Source organism: Dendrobates tinctorius, unplaced genomic scaffold (genome assembly GCF_039654945.1).
Source record: "Dendrobates tinctorius isolate UK_male_01 unplaced genomic scaffold, ASM3965494v1 ptg000086l, whole genome shotgun sequence".
NCBI classification, from domain to species: Eukaryota; Metazoa; Chordata; class Amphibia; order Anura; family Dendrobatidae; genus Dendrobates; species Dendrobates tinctorius.
This window is the reverse complement of record NW_027361754.1, coordinates 59332489-59352458: the sequence shown is the minus strand read 5'-3', so window position 1 is coordinate 59352458 and position 19970 is coordinate 59332489. Positions and strand designations below refer to the sequence as shown.

Genomic DNA, 19970 nt, shown 5'->3' with positions numbered 1-19970 from the left:
TAGATTGGTGACCCTTAATATAGCGTTTTCTTTGTCTCTTGGCATTTCACCTAGCATTTCATTTTCCATCGTGAATACCGTGGAGAAGAAGGTGTTTAATATATTAGCTTTTCCCTCATCATTTACAACCATTCTTTCTTCACAATTTTTTAATGGGCCTACACTTTTTTTGATTCTTTTACTATTGATATAGCTGAAGAACAGTTTGGGATTAGTTTTACTCTCCTTATCAAAGTGCTTCTGTTTCCTTTTTGGCAGCTTTAGGCTGTGTACCCACATTGCGGATTGTATGCGTTTTTGCTGCGATAACACATACAGAACGCACCCCATGCATTCCTATGGCATTCCGCACATGCTGTGCTAATGCTGCATTTTTATCCGCAGCGGAATCGCATAGCGGAAAAAAACGCAGCAAGCTCATTCTCATTGATCCACTTACTTTCGGCATGTGGCTATTCCCACCATGCGCAAAGTTAGCGTCTCATGTGCGGATGGTACCCACGGTCTGGAGGAAAGGAGACTGTCTTCCAGGCCCTGGGTACCATATCCCTGCTAAAAAAAGAATTAAAATAAAAAATCGGCTTCCGGCATCCCGCGCAGCCTTACCGATGCTCCTGCCAACTCCCGTTCCCAGTAATCCCTTGCGGCAAGGACCTGTGATGATGTAGCGCTACAGTATCATGAGACCGCTATATCAATAGTAAAAGAATCAAAAGTGAAAGTGTAGGCCCCTTAAAAAATTGTGAAGAAAGAATGGTTGTAAATGATGAGGAAAAAGCTAATATATTAAACACCTTCTTCTCTTTGACAAGTGTGACCAACCTGTCAATCACATTCCAAGCGATGCTCGAAATCGCTTGGAATGCGCTTGAATTCCGCACGTGAAAATCGCTTGTTTTCTGCGGGAAAAATGCATGCGCTTTTCCCGCGGCGGGAGTAGCGGAAATGCTGCGGCAATTTCCACAGCATCTTTGCAACGTGGGTACATAGCCTTAATTAGTTTTTTAGATAAAGTTTTTTTCTCCATATAGTTTTTTAGAGCTTCAACAGTGCCATCCAGCTTTAGTAGTTTAAATGCTTTCTTTTTACTGTTAATTGCCCCCTCTTACTTCTTTGTTTAGCCACATTGGGTTTTTCCTATTTCTTTTCCTTTTATTACCACAAGGTATAAACCGCTTACAGTGCCTTTTTAGGATGTTCTTAAACATTTCCCATTTATTTTCTGTATCCTTATTTCTGAGGACATTGTCCCAGTCAACCAGATTAGGGGCATCTCTAAGGCTGGTTTCACATTTGCGTTAAAACAACGCTGCGCCCTGCGTCGTTAAGCCCCGTCCCGAGCCGGCTCCCTGCCCGCCCCATCCGGGATCACCGCCTACTTTTGCATTTGCACGCATGCGATTGGCGCACCCTATCTTTAGCATAGGGTGCGCAGATCATGTGCTGCCAGTGTGAAAATAGCGTGCTGCGCACTTTTGACGGTGCGCCGTGCGCGCCGAAATGCAACATGCTGCATTTCGGCGCGCACGGCGCACCGTCAAAAGTGCGCAGCACGCTACTTTCACACTGGCAGCGCATGATCTGCGCACCCTATGCTAAAGATAGCGTGCGCCGATCGCATGCGTGCAAATGCGAAAGTAGGCGGTGATCCCGGATGGGGCGGGCAGGGAGCCGGCTCGGGGCGGGGCTTAACGACGCAGGGCGCAGCGTTGTTTTAACTCAAATGTGAAACCAGCCTGAGCTGGTCAAACTTTGCCTTCCTAAAGTTCAGCGTTTTTGTGACTCCATGACAAGTCCCCCTAGCGAAAGACATTGAAACTGTACAATGTTGTGGTCGCTATTTCCTAGATGCCCAACAACCTGCAGATTTGTTATTCTGCCAGGTCTATTAGATAGTATTAGGTCTAAAAGTGCTGCTCCTCTGGTTGGATTCTGCACCAATGTGAAAGATAATTTTTCTTGGTTATTAGCAGAAACCTGTTGCCTTTATGGGTTTCGCAGGTCTCTGTTTCCCAGTTAATATACGGGTAGTTAAAGTTCCCCATAACAAGGACCTCATTATGGGTTGCAGCTTCATATATCTGCCTTAGTAGTAGACTTTCCATGATTTCTGTTATATTTGGGGGTTTGTAACAGACCCCAAAGAGAATTTTGTTACTATTTTTCCCTCCATGTATTTCGACCCATATGGACTCCACATCCTCATTCCCTGGACTTTAGACAAGACTTTACATAAAGAAAAACCCCTCCCCCTCTCCGATTTTTATGATCCTTTCTAAACAGACTGTAACCCTGTAAATTAACTGCCCAGTCATAGCTTTCATCTATCCATGTCTCAGTTATTCCCACTAAGTCATAGTTACCTGTAGATATTTCTGCTTCTAGTTCTTTCATCCTGTTTGTCAGGCTTCTGACGTTTGCGAGCATGCAGTTTCCACGATTTTGTTTTGTTCCAATCTCCTCCCTGTGGATTGTTTTAGAAATTTTCTTACCTCCTTTCTGAGTATGTTATCTTGGGCCTTCTTTGCCGCACCTCATATCCTTCATCAGTATATTTTCTGGCTTCATGTTTGTGTCTAACGTTTTTCTTCCCGTCCCCTCTTATTCTAGTTTAATGCCCTCCTGATGAGTGTAGCAAGTCTTCTGGCGAATGTGTGTTTCCCAGGTTTGTGGAGGTGTAGTCCTTCTCTGGCGAGGAGTCCGTCATATAGGTAATTTACACAGTGGTCCAGGAATCCAAATCCTTGTTGTCTGCACCATTGTCTTAGCCAGTTGTTCGCATCAAGGATCCTGTTCCATCTTCTGGTACCATGCCAATCTTCTGGAAGGATAGAAGAAAAAACTACCTGTGCATCCAGTTCCTTTACTTTCTTCCCCAACTCTTCAAAGTCCTTGCAGATTGTCGGTAGGTCCTTCCTTGCTGTGTTTTTGGTGCCAATATGTATCAGAAGAAATGTGTGGACATCCTTGGAACTGATGAGCTTTGCTATCCTATCGGTCACATCCTTGATCTTCGCACGTGGGAGGCAGCATACTTCTCTTGCGCTTATGTCCAGTCTGCAGATGGTTGCTTCTTTGCCTCTCAGTAGTGAGTCTCCCACCACTACCACTCTTCTTCCCTTCTTGGCTGTACTTTTTGTTGTCAATTCTGGGTGTTGTTGTGTGCCCTTTTCTTCTTTGCTCGCTGGTAGTGCCTCATCCTTAGGTGTGCCATCTTTGTGCTCCACAAGTCCATGGTATCGATTTTTCGGTTGTGTGGTCAGTGATGTCTCCAGCGTTTTAGATGGGTATTTTGCATCTTTTTGATTGGACAGTGCTTAGTTCATAGCAGGTTCGATCAAGTGACGTGCATTTTCTTTTTTTTCCCGCTCGTTCAAAACTGTGAAGCTGGGAAAAATACCTCAAAACTTTAATTACATGAACAGCCAAGTGTTTTTGTTACAATAGAAATTAATCAAGTCACGTCTTTCAAGCTTTCTTTTATAATTAATTTTTCAGGAATTTTGTGGAGTATACCTGCTCTAAAAAAAAGGCAAAAAAAATGCATTTGATTGCAGATTTCTTAACATAAAAAGTGAACTCACCTCCAGAGCAACTGTGGCTTGGAAAAAGGTCAGGGAGGAACGGACCACCTTTTCTGTTTATTGAGCTATTCATTTGCTGACATCGCTGCAGTGACATCATTACTGCTGCAGCCAATCATAAGGCCCAGCAACCTCATGCTGCCTACTTCAGCATCACCACTGAGTGAGTGGTGTGCTGTAGATGAGATATCACTGCTGCGTCCTGCCTACAAAGACTAGAGCAGCAGCAGATAGATGGCATACAAAGACAAGTGGGGAATTATTGCTCCATTTGTTATTTTTCCATACAGCAAAGCTTATCAATAAAAAAAAATAATTTTTGGAAAACTACTTTTAAGTAAATATGAAAAATGCACATAACAATTGAACACAATCTCTGTAACGTCAATAGCAGCCATTACTGGTTGTCACTTTTGAAATCCCATCATCTTTTAGGACAAAGTTTAGTCATTACACTTGAACGTTTGGTGTCCCTCTAAGCAATCAGAGTTGTCAAAGTGAAAGTCTCATAAATCGAAATAGAAAGTAAAAAAATGTAATTTGCTTGAAAATGGTACCGATAAAAACGTCAACTCGCCCAACAAAAAACAATCCCTCACATGTAGGCCGAAATATGGAAAAATTATAGCTATCAAAATATGGCGATGCAAAAAAGCGTCTCTTAGTGTGTAACAGCAGCCAAACATAAATGCCCAATATAAATCTGGTATTGCTGTAATTGCACTGACCCGAAGAATAATGTCATGTAATCACTTATACTGCCCAAGGAACAGTATAAAAAAAAACAAATCAAACCAATACTTCACCAACAACTGATTTTTTAGTTCTGTTTCCTGAAGATCACAGTAAAGCTCGGGACAGTTATCCTGCGCTCTGCACTGAGCGCTTACATTGAGGCTTCCATGTAAATCTCTGAAATACGTGATTCAGACGGAACTCCTGTTGGAAGATTCCCTATAATGAGGCCGGCTGGGACATTGGACACTGTCTGACCTATTATATGGTGGCATCCATCTTTTTAGAAAAGCACGGTCAGCCACAGTATTCTGGAATAAATTCCGCTATAGTAATAAATAATAATAAGAAGAACAATGCTCAACAGATTATAGTGAATCACCTCACTTGGATATTTTGATGGAAACCCCAAAGTAAGTGATCAGCATAGAGTGCTGGATAAATGTGATCCCAAATGTTATGTAAAATGTTCCCAATAAAAGGTAAACCTCAATCCACAAAAAAAGCAAGTCCCCACTCAGGTCCAACATCTATTAACGGAAATATACGGGGTTTCCACATTACTGGAAGTACAAATGCTCTGGAAAAGAGGAATGGCTCCTCACCCTCCAAAAGAAATTCAGCAAATTTTGCACTCTCAAATTCAAATGCCCTCCTCCCTTCTGAGCCCCAGTGTGCCTAAACCACATTTAGCGTCCACATGTTTGGCATTTCTGTAGTGATGAGAGCCCACCTTCCTTAAGGGTGCGTGCCTCCCGAAGCATGAGCTGGGTACTACCACGGACTGGGCACTACAAAATACTGGAGACTACAATGTACTGGGCATGACAATGGCAGTTTGCAATTTTCACTCAGCATCAACATCAACTGCTGCTTGCTTCTGGAAAAAAACATGGAGTCAAAATTGTCACTTCACCTGTAGATAAATTCCAAAAGGTGTATAATTTTGAAAATGGGGTTACTTGAGGGGTGATTCTGCTTTTCTATCACTTTTGGGCTCTATATATGGAGTACACAAAGTATTCTAGGAAAATCTACACTCCAAGAGACAAATAGTGCTCCATCCCTCCCGAGTCTTGCTGTATGGTTAAGCAGTACTATACAGCCACTTATGGGGTATTTCTACATTCTGTATAAATTGTGGAACAAATTTTGTTGCCATTTTTACCCATTTCCCAGTGTGGAAATGTAAAAATATAATTATTTTTTCTTCACTTCCCAATGGTATAAAATTATGTGACACATCTGTGGTGTCAATATGATCACTGCACCCCTAGATGAATTCACTGAGAGGTGTAGTTTGTAAAAAAAAGTTTTAATTATGGGAGGATCTGCTGTCCTGGCACCTCAGGGGCTCTGCCAATGTGACATGGCACCCTCAAACCAGTCCAGCAAATTCTGAACTCCAACATTGTGCTCCTTCCCTTTTGAGCTTTTCACTTTGCATCAAAAGTAGTTTTCAACCACATATGGGGTATCGGTGTAATCAAGAGAAATTACACAACATTTTCTACTGTTTCCGTTTTGAAAATAAAAAATGGGACTAAAAAAGCATTTTTTGGAAAAATGTGATTTTTTATTTTCGCTGCTCAACATTATAAACTTCTGTGAAGTTAAAGGTGCTCATGACACATGTAGGTAAATTCCTTTAGGGGTCTGGTTTTCCAATTAGGGTCATTTTGGGGGGTTTCCACTGTTTAGGCACATCAGGGACTCTCCAAACGCAACATGGCATCCGCTAATTATTCCAGCAAATTTTGCATTGAAGAAGTCAAATGGCTCTCCTCCCTTTCCAAGCCCTGCCGTGCACCCAGTGGTTTACCCCCACATATGGGGTATAGGCAAACTCAGGAGAAATTGCACTACAAATAGTATGGTGCAATTTCTCCTGTTACCCTTGTGAAAATGCAATATTTGGGACTAAATGAATATTTTTGTTGAAACATCTGTTTTATTTTCACGGCTCAACATTATAAACTTCTGGTAAGTACCTGGGGGTTCAAGATGCTCACCATACATCAAGCTAAGATCCTTGAGAGGTTTAGTTTCTTAATTATGGTCACTTGTAGGAGATTTTCACTGTTTAGGCGCATCAAATGTTCTCCAAACGTGACATACCGTCTGCTAATTTTTCTAGCAAATTTTGCATTCAAAAAGTTAAATGGCGCTCCTTCTGGTAAGTACCTGGGGGTTCAAGATGCTCACTATACATCAAGATAAGATCCTTGAGAGGACTAATTTCTAAATTATGGTAACTTATGGGAGATTTCCACTGTTTAGGCACATCAGAGTCTCTCCAAACACAACATAGTATTCGCTAATCTTTCTAGCAAATTTTTGCATTCAAAAAGTTAAATGCCGTTTCTTCCCTTCCAAGCCCTGCTGTGCGCCCAAACAGTAGGTTTTCCCCACTTATAGGGTATCGGCGTACTCAGGAGAAATTGCACGACACATTTTGGGGTCCATTTTCTCCTATTACCCTTGCGAAAAAAAAAAAAAAGTGTCAAAAGTAAAAATTTTATGAATAAAAGTTAAATGTTGATTTTTTTCTTTCCACATTCCTTTAATTCCTGTGAAGCATCTGAAGGGTTAATAAACTTCTTGAATGTGGTTTTGAGCACCTTGATAAAAACAGTTTTTATAATGGTGTCACTTCTGGATATTTTCTGTCATTTAGATCCCTCTAAGTCCCTTCAAATGTGATTTGGTCCCTAAAAAATGGTTTCATAAATTTTGTTGGAAAAATTAGAAATTTCTGTTCAACTGTTAACCTTTCTATAAAAAAAAAGTTACGTGTCAAAAATTGTGCTGATGTAAAGTAGACATGTGGGGAAATGTTACTTATTAACTATTTTGTGTGACATAACTCTCTGATTTAAGGGCATAAAATTGCGACATTTTCACCAATTTTTTTTCCCCCACAAATAAATGTTAGTCTTATCAAACAAATTTTACCACTATCGTGAAGTACAATATGTCACAAAAAGAAAAAAAATCTCAGAATCAGTGGGATCCGCTGGAGCATTCCAGTGTTATTACCTCATAAAGTGACACTGATCAGAATTGTAAAATTCGACCTGGTCATGAAAGTGAAAACAGGCTCAGTGGTGAAGGGGTTTAATACTTAAAAGTTAGGCCAGAGGGTAAAAGGAAAAAAAAAGAAAGAAAAATTGAAAAATAGGGAACTGATGAAAAGGGAACATCTTGGAAACTACAGATGAGTTTGTCCATAGGTTACTTGTACGGGAGGCCATACGATCAATAGTCATAGAAAGCTATTGATGATATTGATGATATATGTGTTCAAACGCTTTACTTTTTTCATTCTTGTTGCAATCCAACGTCCTATTTTACTACATCAGTGCTATCTTTTGTTGGGTAAGTAACTTGAGGGGTAAATGGGATTTCTCACAGCAACTCAGAACTTTTCACATTGACGAAGCCGTCGGATGCATCTATTCATTCTTCTGATAGAACCCATCTCTTTGGCCCTACTCTCAATTTGATCCATATATCTCATTGACATGTCCCGTGGAAAAACCCATTCAATTGTTTTTCTAAAGTTCTTCTCATTTAGCTCATTAATTAGTAAGACAGTTTTCATCCTATTTATCCTGATCTAACCATGGATTTTTCTTCTTACCCCAACCACTCTTCCAGGTACCACGTTCACTATGTCATCCCGTACGACGGAGACCAGTCAGTGGTGGACTCATCAGAGAATTACTTTGTCACCGACAATGTAACTAAGCAGGAGATTGACCTAATGCTGGGACTCTTGTTAGGATTTTGTATAAGCTGGTTCTTGGTCTGGATGGATGGGGTTCTACATTATGCTGTCAGAGCATGGAGGACCAGTAGACGATATGGTAAGTGCATGATTTGTTTGTTATTTCCGGTTATTTCTGAACTGACCCATTGGTAGCAATTTTGAAGCTTGGCCAACATGACCAACACAGGTGAGACAGGAAGCCCTATGACATGGGTCTACTTCTTACATAATGGTAATGTTTTTGAGATTTTCTTAATAATTAACAATTCTTAATTTCTTGTTTTAACTTTCTTTCTTGTGGTTCTTGTTTGGTTGTATTCAATGAGTTGGTCTCACTTACGCTGCCTTAAATAAAACACTAGTCCATCAAGAACAAGCTGTAGAATCTTCCTGTTGCGTTGCTCCATAAGAAGCAGAATAAATTTATTGTGCCTTTGCTAAGGCTAGACTCAAATATTTTGGTCAAATCATGTATTCTGCTGCAAGGTTTTCAAAACTGAAACTCAAAAAAGTTTTTAATCATATCATAGAGGTTGTCCAAGGTGGTAAAAACATGACTCTTCCAAAAAAAGTCCCTTACCTGTCCATCAGTTGTGTGTGCTTCAGTAGCTCAGACCTAATTTTTTCAGTAGAGCTAAGCTTCAATGCCAGTCCCAACCCTTGGACCGTGTCTGACCGTTTCTGGAAGAAGGCAGCCATGATTTTACTATCGTGGTCCACCTGTCACAGGGTTACCGCGACAGTGTGGAACCAGAAGGCCGCAGCGTCTGATTGCTCTTACTCCAGCGCTGAGAAGAAGCACTCCTCCTTCATTTTAATGGTGTTTATTCCTTCTGGCAGAACGGGGTTAATCGGCCATGTTGGAAATCTCTGTGATTGTAGCTGAGCTGAGATAGCCTCTCCTTTCCTCTTTATAATCTGGGCTCTGTTGCAAATCCTTGTCAGAGCTAGCATTTGCTGCATGGCTTCTGGAGGGTGAGGTGCTCATATGAGAAGGGGTGTAAGAGGAGTTATATGTGACTGTTGCTTGGTTTGTATATTTGGTAATTTCCTACCCTTCTCTATTTTGGTTTATTCCCCTACCTCCATGCCCCGATGCATTCCTCTTATATGTGAGTGAATATTTTGTATGCCTGGAGTTTTCTGTTAACCCTTGTTTGTGTTGCCTTGTTTGCCTGATTGGTGTACTACTGTGCACAGCAGCGTCCCTCTTCCCTGGGTGGGGGAAGAGAACAGACAGCGGGCTGACTCAGGAGATAAGGCATGGGTGGAGGCCCTGGCATCTGCACCTTCAGAAGTATCCCGGGTGGGGAATATGGCGAGCTAGGGTGCCCCCTAGTGTTAGGGACAGGGAAGGAGACCCTCGTTCCGGGTCACCCAACAGCAGGTGTTGTGACACCACCACTTTCAGTTTGTCACACATATTAATGATTTGATTTCCATAGATTTGATAACTTTAACAAAATGAAAAAGGCAGAGAGCTCTTAGAATCTCTAAAGAGTTGGCCAAGCCATCCCAAAGCCTAACAGGAAAGCAACTCTTTTGGGAAGGCTTCTTCTTTGAAGGGGGAGTGGAAGATATGTGAGGGGGGACATGTAGGAGGCGTATAGAGGGCATGGTTTAAAAAGGATGCATGGCATTTGGGAAGAAGTTTTAACAGTGTGTTTAACGACTGCATGCTGTGTCCTTGGCTTGTCAGAAGATTGGAAAGGATGATGTAGAAAATTGGTCAATAGTTCACAAATCAGATGCCCACAGTTCCCAGTTTAATGCGCATTCTCCATCTTGGGAATGTTTCACACATGCGCAGAATTTCAGGGGCGGACATAATGATTCTAGGAAGCGCTGATACTATCAATCAAGAAAAGGGGAAGATGCATGATTCAACAGCCGAATCACTTTCCAGGCTGAAGGCCAACCACTGGGCAATTGTGATCTAGTTAGCAAATAGACTATAAGGTAATTTTCCTAGCAACAATACTATTATCATCATCAGTAATTAGGGGATCTGTCGCCAAATCAAATGTAGTCAGATTTTGCTCTTAATTTATTCCTACTGTATTCCATTTTTTTTTTTTTTTGTAAATCCGCATATGGTTCCACAGCTATCGGCCTTTACATTTAATGCTTATTTTTTTTATCTTTACTAGGGAGCATGACTCACCGGATCCTCTGGGGCATGTCTTTAGGCTGCTCTGCATAATTACCCTGTGAGCCATGCATTTGTAAAAAATATAAAATATTAGCTCTAAATAAAAAGGCTATCTATGGAACCGTATTGCGGATCTGAAAAAAAGAGAAAACAAAATACATTGGTAAGCAGTGGGGATAAAATAAAAATTGGACACATTTGACCTGGTGACATTCTCTTTAAGGCATGCTTTATCATATTTGCGAGTGTACTAGCTGGTACTGCTATTGGTTTTACAGGTAGAAATTGTTGACATATCCCTTTAATCGAATACCTGTTGATCCTCTGGAAGGTAAAACCTCCCACCCTTGACCTGCATACACTGATTTGCCACCAGTCAGACAGATCCCTGGATTTACTTTCCACTTTGTTAATTTAAGTTACCAGGTATATTGTTTACTTCAAGAAAAAAAAGTGTGGTGAATCAATCCTCATGTAGCTCCATTCAGTGAAGGCTTATTTTATTTAGGGTCTGCTAATAAGTTAGATTTGAATAAAAATATGACGGCCCCCATTAAAGAAATTTACTTTTTTACTAATGAAGTTTTGACTCGGTAAGAAATTAGTATATAAGACTGGACAGTTTAGAGGAAGGATCGTTCCAACCACCCACATAAGGATCTGGAGGGCCCTGAGATAGGAAACGCTGTTATATTACAGAATGTCCCTATAACCCTTATTGAAAACCTGAAGACCTCATTAGTCAGTGAAATCAACCAGCACCACTATAGTCGCGATGGCTCTATTTATGGATGCCATTAACAGAGCCTTACGCCACCAAAAAGACATAACCGTTTAGTCCATCTCTATAGGTAATCATTAGAATATGGCTGAAGGTAGCGTAGTGGTGTACGTCATTGAGTTTGAGGGGTCCTCAATCCTTCATCTTAGTTTTTTTAGCTGTTGGTGGTCTGCTATTTAATGTTTTTTGGCACCATTGTAGTAAATCTTTTTATATCTCTAGTTCTTGTTTTTGAAACACTTGTCGGTTTTATTTTCAATTCCTAATCAGTGCTTCCTATAAAATGTGGGAACTGGAAAGGAATGGGTGAAAATAGCACACTAATGAGGTCAACAAGCAGTAGGCCGGCTTTACACATCCGACTTTTCACGGTCCGAGTTAGGACAACAGTGTCCAGACTGGCCCTGAACCTTCTGACCCAAAATCAACAATCTCATATATGATTTTGAGGCTCTTGAGTAAAGGTCCAGAGACCCGTGGCCGGTCCGGACATATTCTGACGCTGAAAGTCGGATTTTTTAAACTGAAATGATCCAGCTGGGATCCACCTTTAAGTTGTCCAATGATTTAGATGGAGAAAATAATGAGGAACAGAGATAAAAAAGTTTAGCCGTAACTCAAAATTCGAGCCTTTTACTAAGTATGACAATGTAACGTTAGAAATAAAGAATAAAAGTTTTAGGTTTTGCATTCTTCACCTAATGAGATGAACATTTTCTAGGATTAAACATTTCTTTAAATCCTGGCATTCTCACATCATTATATAAGGATTGCCCCGTTCATAGGATCATCTCAAAAAATGACTTCAAGAAATCAGACTGTGCCCAGGAGGACTTGTCACCAAGAGTTTCTTGAAGATGTCAGGATATGTTTCAATTTCTGAGGCCACAAATGTCTCAAAAGTAACAGGAATCACTGGTGACATTGATTGTCTTTGACAGTAACAACAGTTTAGTGAAAGCGCATTTTGTACCTTACCCACATCCTATCAGCCGAATCTTCAAATTCTACTTATCTGTGACCCATGAAAGCAATAAATCATTTCTGAACATACAAGGTCCTCCTGCCATATCAGGAAAATGACATCTTTCTGTTGGGAGCTCTCCATGCCAGAGAACAAATGCTTGGATAGAAGGGATCTCACACCTGTTTAACTTTTTCATCTAATCACACTGGAGATGTTCTTTGATTGGCAAGGGGTGCTGAATCCCCACCACTAAAGATAGAGCCGACATATTTGCAGTGGCTTTCCGCTGTGACCCATGCCGCTAACGTTTATAGAAGATCTTACGAAAGATGACTAACCAATTATTTTCCCCATTCCCACTAATATTTCACACTGTATGACTCTTCCGTGCCCTCATTAATGTACTTTTGGATGTCCAGGCTCCATCTAACAATGGAGCATCCCTGTGCCCACATAAGAAACCTTCTAGACATGATTCTTTTAGAAAGGTTTTCGTGGGGCCTAGGAGATTTCCTAATTTTCTAGAAGTCCTGGAGATGTCGTCTTTTTTGGGAAACCCCTGGATGTACTAGCATGCTCTATATTAGGCTGTGCAGGGGTAGCAGATACACAATGGTATCAAAAATAACTCATAGACCATAATATCTCATACATTTTTCCCCTGGTGTAAATGTTGTTGTTCTCCTGAATCTGGCATTGCTTTCCTTTTTTTTCCTACACCTCTCTGTTCCTGAAATATATCCCCTTATGTAAATCTATTTTTTTTATCCAAGTGGGCGTGATCCACAAATATTCTGCATGGGGGCCTTCTTGAGGACCACTCCAAGTAGAAAAATTACATATTTATGGCTAGTGACAGATTTAAATGATACCTGGTAGCAGTGGCATATTTTTCATTAGGGTACCAGAACTTCAATAATAACACCAATGTAGTCCAGAAAAAAATCCTATATAAGGTCTCATGCACATAAGTACAACAAATAACCCACTAAAGAAAGCATGACTATAACCAAATATCAGCATAAAACATATTAATAAGTAACATGAAATACAAAAATACATGTATGCAAGTACAGAAAGTATAGAGTAAATAGTAAGTGTAGATCTAATGGTCCATAGTGGCAGCCATACTAATGGAAGCACAACTATAGTGAAACCACATACAGTTGTGCTCAAAAGTTTACATACCCCAGCAGATTTTTTGCTTTCTTGGCCTTTTTTTCAGAGAAGAATATGAATGATAACACCAAAACTTTTTTTCAACTCATGGTTAGTGGTTGAGTGAAGCCATTTATTGTCAAACTACTGTGTTTTCTCTTTTTAATTCATAATGACAACTCAAAACATCCAAATGACCCTGATCAAATGTTCACATACCCCATTTCTTATTACCGTGTATTGCCCCCTCTAACATCAATGACAATTTGAAGTCTTTTGTGGTAGTTGTGGATGAGGTTCTTTATTTTCTCAGATGGTAAAGATGCCCACTCTTCCTGCCAAAAAGCCTCCAGTTCCTGTAAATTCCTGGGCTGTCTAGCATGAACTGTGTGCTTGAGATCTCCTCAGAATGGCTCAATGATATTGAGGTTAGGAGACTGAGATGGCCACTCTAGTACCTTCACTTTATTCTGCTGTAGCCAATGACAGGTCGACTTGGCCTTGTGTTTTGGATCAAAACACTGTATTGTATATGAACAACTGTACATATGCAATACAGAGTCAGATATAATAATACCAGCCAAAGGTAAGGAGGAAGTCAGGATAGCCAGCCAGTCAGATGAGCGTTTCGCACCACGTGCTTCATCAGAGGTCTTTGAGAGAGTCTTGACCTGCTGAGGAGCCTCAGGTGGCCCAGTCTGAAATAGATCTCTTCTGTTTGGTGCTGCTTTTCTCTAAATGGGATTGTACCCTGCTGGAACTTTTGGGTCCTGAGCCAATTAGAGGATCCTTATTGCGTCAGTCTGACCTTACACATGGGTTGCATCTCATCTTTCCCAGCTCCATGAATGACAATTGGCCTACTCAAGCTTTGATACATTTTTCCTTGCTTTATTGACATTGAGGCCCATGGAAGATTCAATGTTGACCTTATTAGCTGTCACATAGTCTTTCTGTAAATCTACTACATTTTTAACATCTTCATAGTTAAGGATTGGGATTTTTTTTAGGAATGTTCCATAAAGGTATATCTATTGTCTGATTTATAACCAGGGAAGGGATGAGGAGATGTTCCTCTCTTGAGATACCACCACATTGGAGACAAGAAGATAATAATTTCTAATTTTAGTTCCCCAAGATGCAAAGAATAAATGGAAGGAAGTATAAATTACCATCCAGCCAGTGATGATTTTAATGAGACGGTGATACGCGGGCTGACAATAGTTACAATTATAGGACACTTGTTACCTCTTGTTACCTCTTTTCCATCTTCTTTTTTTTTCTGAAATCCCATTAAAAGTCTATTAGTTTCTCATTAGTCTCAGTGAGAGGCCGCTCTGGAGAATTCCAGCACAGACAAGTGGCCGTTAACGGAGATGATGCAACTAAATCTACCGTCATCCCCCACCCCGATATGCGCGTCTTCCTCATTGTGCTATAGCGTGGATGTAGTGTGTGGCTGCAGCTGATAGGAGGAGCTGTGCGTGCAGATCTGCCCCCACCGCTGCTCACATCGGCACACACATCAAGAAGATAATGTCTCTTATTATGACGGCCTTTCACATTTCTGATGAAAACATTCTTGACAATATAGATAAATGAGGGGACATATTTGGGAACAGGGCCTCGAGGTCTGTGCTTAGTCTGCTGGATAATGCCTGATTTTAACTACTGCTCCTCTTTCTATAGGCAAATGCTTCCAGTAACAAATCTTGACAGCTCAGCATCTGTTATGTTCTTTAAGAGGGAAGCATACATCATCAGGCCAGGTTAACACAGGGCAATTATGGGGTTTGTATTGTGTTATTTCATTAAAAAAAAAAATTGGAAAAGCAGCCAAATAGCATCTCTCTATTTCCAAGTATCTATTTACAGTATTTTCCTACAGCAGAATTGATTCATAGTCTCATATGTTGAAAAAACATCTAGTTCCATCAAGTTCAACCTTTCTCCACCAAATGTAATTTTTATTTTCCGTGAGTCTCCCCAGGTCTCTAACCTATAACCTTAAAACACTTCAGAAAGGGGTTTCAAGCTACTGTGTCACAAGCCCTGATACTTTACCGCAAGAGTATTGTGCCTTTAGAGGCATCATTTGGCGGGACACACAGTCCATGTAGGTCCAGTAAATAGAGCAGACAAAACAGCCTTAACTAGGATGATGCCCAGTGTGGTACCATCTGTTTGGGCACCCACCATGTTTTATAGAGTCATACAGTGTTCCAATATCTATGCCATATAGTTCCTAGTAGAGATGGGTGAACCTGAACAGTAAAGTACATGTTTATTACCATCAGTCAGAGAGCTGGGGTTCCCACACAGTCAGATGACAGCATGAGCCAGCAGCTGTGACCGGCGTTGGCTGATAACAGCAAAAGCTGGCTCGCTGATGGGAGTATTCACCAGCCTGTCCTATAAATAAATACATTAATTTAAAAAATGAGAGCAACAGAGGGATTTCCACACCAGTTTTTTTAATTATTAATTATTACAATGTATTAATAAAATACAATAATTAAAAAATAAACTTTGTGACAACCAGCCAAGCTAAAGCAGACAGCTGGTGGCTGGTATTCTCAGGTTAGTAAGGGGCCATGGATATTGGAAAATTCTCATGGTGATCTCATTTAGGTCACCGAAATTCATTGTCCCGGCTCACAGTGAAGTACAGTGGGAACGCAGCCTCAGTGACCTGCAGTAACCTCAATGATGTCACCGTTAGTCACTGAGACTTCACTCGCAGCACCTCATTCTCCCATGGTTTTCAGCCTGGACAGTTGCATCATGGCACCATCCAGGTTGTAAACCACATATCGCAGACAAGGATTTTGGCATGGGACATCTTCACTTCGGACAGGTAGGGATATAGTTATTATTTTTTCTTTTTACGAGGGACAAGGGATTTAATGGAATGGGCATAAGGTGAGTATTTTTGTTGTTTATTATTTTCATTTTTTACAGTGGTCAAGGGCTTCAATGGATTGGGCGTAAGTTGAGTATCATGGTTGTTTAATATTTTCTGGGTTTTTTTTTACCGGTGACAAGCTTCAATTGAATGGGTGTGAGGTGATTATAACTTTTTTATTTTTAAATAAATTTGTAAAAAGGTGTGGATTTTTATTTTGAATAAAGGTCTTTATTCTGGGTGTTTTTTTATTTACAATATCACTATGGGGTTAGTAATGGGGCTGTCTTACAGATGCCTCTCCATTGCTAACCCCTGAGCTTGATGTCACCTGACAATGCAAAGGTGACATCAAGCCCACAAATCTTACCCCACTTGCCGTAGCCTCAGGGCAAGTGGGAAGAGCAAAGCAATATAATTGGTGCATTTAATAGGGTAAAAACTCAGTTTGGCGCACCCTCCCCCTCCAACACATATTTAATTTGCACAGTTAGTCATGTGCCTACTAGCTGCTCTCTCTAGTTCTCTCATTGTTCAGTGACAAAGCTGAGAGAATCAGGAAGAAAGCTAGTTGTCACTTGACTGTATGACAATCGCATATGAGTGATGTGGCCATGTAATGACTGCTGGTACCAACAAGCTGGGCTGAATCCTGAAAGTGAGTATATTGCATGCTGTTAGGATTGGCATGTTACAGGGCTTCATTTTATAATTAAAAGGATTGTCCAGGTTTGAGATGAAAATCTGCAGTCACTCTACGTTCTCAGAGTGCATGCACTGCACATTTTAGGATTTTCACTTGCCAGTGGCAAGAGTGGACAGTCATGTCAGCACAAGTATGAGATTTGTGTACTTCTGGCACTTTCCGACTAGACGTGTTCAGCCTCGCTCAATTAATTTTCATAGTGTGATGTCACACAATATCTAGTCCGCACGTGACTGCATGTATACAAATCACCATCACCAGAGAATACTGACAGTGTGCAGTGTGCTCTGTGAGAAATCAGAAATCTGCAGTTAAATAGAGTCACTATAGACTCATCACAAGCTTGGGCAACCCTTTTAATGTTCCGAATCCTAACATAAATAAAAACATGACATTCAGTATCACAAAAAATATTAACATCCAGGTACCTGATAGATGATGTCTCTGAATGGAGTCGCTCCCTTTCTTTTCTTCATCTTGTCCAGACTCCATGATGACTTTTCACAGCGACAGCTCTTCTCTGCAAACTTGCATCTGCTCTGATCTCCTGCAGCACTTCCCTACAAGATGCCCTTAAAAATAAGAGTGTTATTATAATGCTCTTGAATAAAAATTTCTGCCCTATGCCTGAATAAATAATTGTCCCTCACTATATTCCCTGCACAAAATTTGATGAACACATTGTCCCTCTTATGGTACATGACCTCCACACTACCCTATCCTTTCCATACTGGGACCCCTCTTCACATTGTCCTCTCACACTGTGCACCCCCTATAGGGCCCAGTCTCGATACTGTGCCCCCCATCACACACACCCTCGTTGGCTTACTATCCACCCCCTGGCTGTGCCCTTACACTGTCCACCAATGCTATCCCATAACACTACTCATTCTCTATTCTGTTACCACTCATACTTTTCTCCCCCCCTTACAGTTTCCTCACACTAGTCCCCTCGATAGTCTACTCACACATTTCACTTCCTCATACTGTCTCCTGTCACATCCACCTGCTAACCATACTGTCTCTCATGTATGTACCCCTTCGCTCTCCATACTGCCTCCTCACACATTCCACAGACTCCCTATACTGTGTCTGCACAAATCCCATCACCCTCACTCCCCATACTGTGTCCACATACATTTTTCCCCTCGCTACTCATACTGTATCTGGACTCATTGCCTCACTCACCATAATGTGTCAGCACCCATACCCCCATTCGCTACCTATACTGGGCTGCATACATTTTCCCCTCACTACCTATACAACGTTCGCATCCATCCTGCCCATTCTGTGTTTTCACCAATCCCCACTTGCCGTTCTGTGTCTGCACTCATCCTCCCTCATACATCCCCCGTTTCCTCTTTCTGTGTCCGTACCCTCCCCACACACACACACACACGCCATATTGTGATACTAGGATGTACAATCAGTTCATCATTTTTAGTCATAAGTCAGAAAAAAAGCCAGGCTAACTAAATATCCAGACTATCAAGGGTGAATTTAGTCAAACTGTTTCCTAATGTCTAACAAAATACTTTTATCTATCTATATAATGGTATCTAGCATTTTCGTCTAAAGCCCCCAATACAAGTTAGATGGGTGAAGGCCGATTGTTCATTTGGCCAACAGCTATCTCATCCGACTTACCAGCTTATCCCAGGAAGAACAAAAGGATCATTAGTCCGACTTATAACATCCTAGATCCCCAAATCCTCCAACAATCAATTATGGAGGCTCCCATACACAGTAGACTATTAACTGAACCTTGGTCTAATGTGTATGGAGGGCTTTATTGAACTCACCTTGGATATGCTGTAGGCCATTTCAAAGAGTCTTATTACTGGGTCATCAGTAGCTTCCAGTTCAATGCTTAAGTTAATTTCCATTTTTGTGCTTCTATTTTTCATTCTCTGTGTATGAACACAAAGGTGTATCCATAGATAAACTTAAAAGGGGCTGTCCAGGGTCATAATGTTGATTTTGTGTCCTTAAGATAGGTCATCCGTATCAAATCATTGGGGTTTCACCCATGTCCAAATACGAACTACATTGTTATTATTATTATTATTATTATTATTATTTATTGTTATAGCGCCATTTATTCCATGGCGCTTTACATGTGAGGGGGGTATACATAAAAACAAGTACAATAATCTTAAACAATACAAGTCATAACTGGTACAGGAGGAGAGAGGACCCTGCCCGCGAGGGCTCACAATCTTCAAGGGATGGGTGATAATACAGTAGGCGAGGGTAGAGCTGGTCGTGCAGCGGTTTGGTCGATCGGTGGTTACTGCAGGTAACTTGTTAGCAAACAAGTATATAGGGCTTTGGACCAAAGGTTGTGTAAAGTCCAGATAGGAGGTAAAACATCATTTGGTTAATGGGGTCATATTAGGGTTTCATTTGGATCTTAAATATTGGGGTCCCCGCTCTGCTATACTCACTGATAAGTCCAAGAGCTATGGTTGTTGTACATTAACCCCTCAAAATACATACAGACTTATTGCAACCCAACATGTAGGTATGATCTGAAAACACATGATTCTTCTTCGATTCACCTCCAGTCTTTCATTTAACAAAACCAAAGTATCTAGACCACAAAGGAACAGATCTTATGTCAAGGTCATTAACCTACACAATTTCCAAGGAGGAATCTCCATTATTCTTTCCCTGAGATAAGGATAATTGCTTTAAAACCACTTTAAGCTTTAGAAGAATGACATTTATTCTTATTACTGTGGAAGTAAATTGTTGGTCCGAAGGCTTCAGATCTTTAAACAGATATGTTTGAAACACCAAATCATGGAAACCTTATAAGAGTCAGAATTGATTTTGTGGGAAAGAAAACATGTAGGCTTCCCAGAAAACTAATGCTGCCATACTGACGTTACTAGCCAAGGAAATTTTAGTTTTCATTCTTATCTCTTTGTTTGTTTCCAGTACACTACAATACCAGCAGTCACAATTCCTGTTGGGTTTGTGTAATATTGACAGCTAGAGTTTAGCAAAAAGAATTGCAGGACCTCTGGACAAGAGCCCTACAAAACTTGTCCTACCTGTAAGCATTCTCTGTATTTCTTTTTCTTATTAGATCATATGGGATCATAGTCTATTACCACTGGACCAGGGACCTACATATCTTTTTGTTGAACTCTAGTTGTCACCATTAGACCACTCCCTTATGTACTGTACGTGTTCACTTACATA

At 40.7% G+C, this 19970-nt stretch overlaps 1 protein-coding gene across 3 annotated transcripts in view; it reads left to right on the top strand.

Moving 5' to 3' along the window:
• TMEM240 (transmembrane protein 240) overlaps positions 1–19970 on the top strand; it is a 128494-nt gene that overhangs the window by 73729 nt on the left and 34795 nt on the right. For all 3 annotated transcript variants that reach the window (XR_012234097.1, XM_073585458.1, XM_073585459.1), the window contains exon 3: positions 7980–8188. Coding sequence is in view for 2 of the 3 variants with exons in the window: in XM_073585458.1 (XP_073441559.1) it covers positions 7980–8188 (209 nt within the window). In the remaining variant the exon portion in view is untranslated. The remainder of the gene's footprint in view (positions 1–7979; positions 8189–19970) is intronic.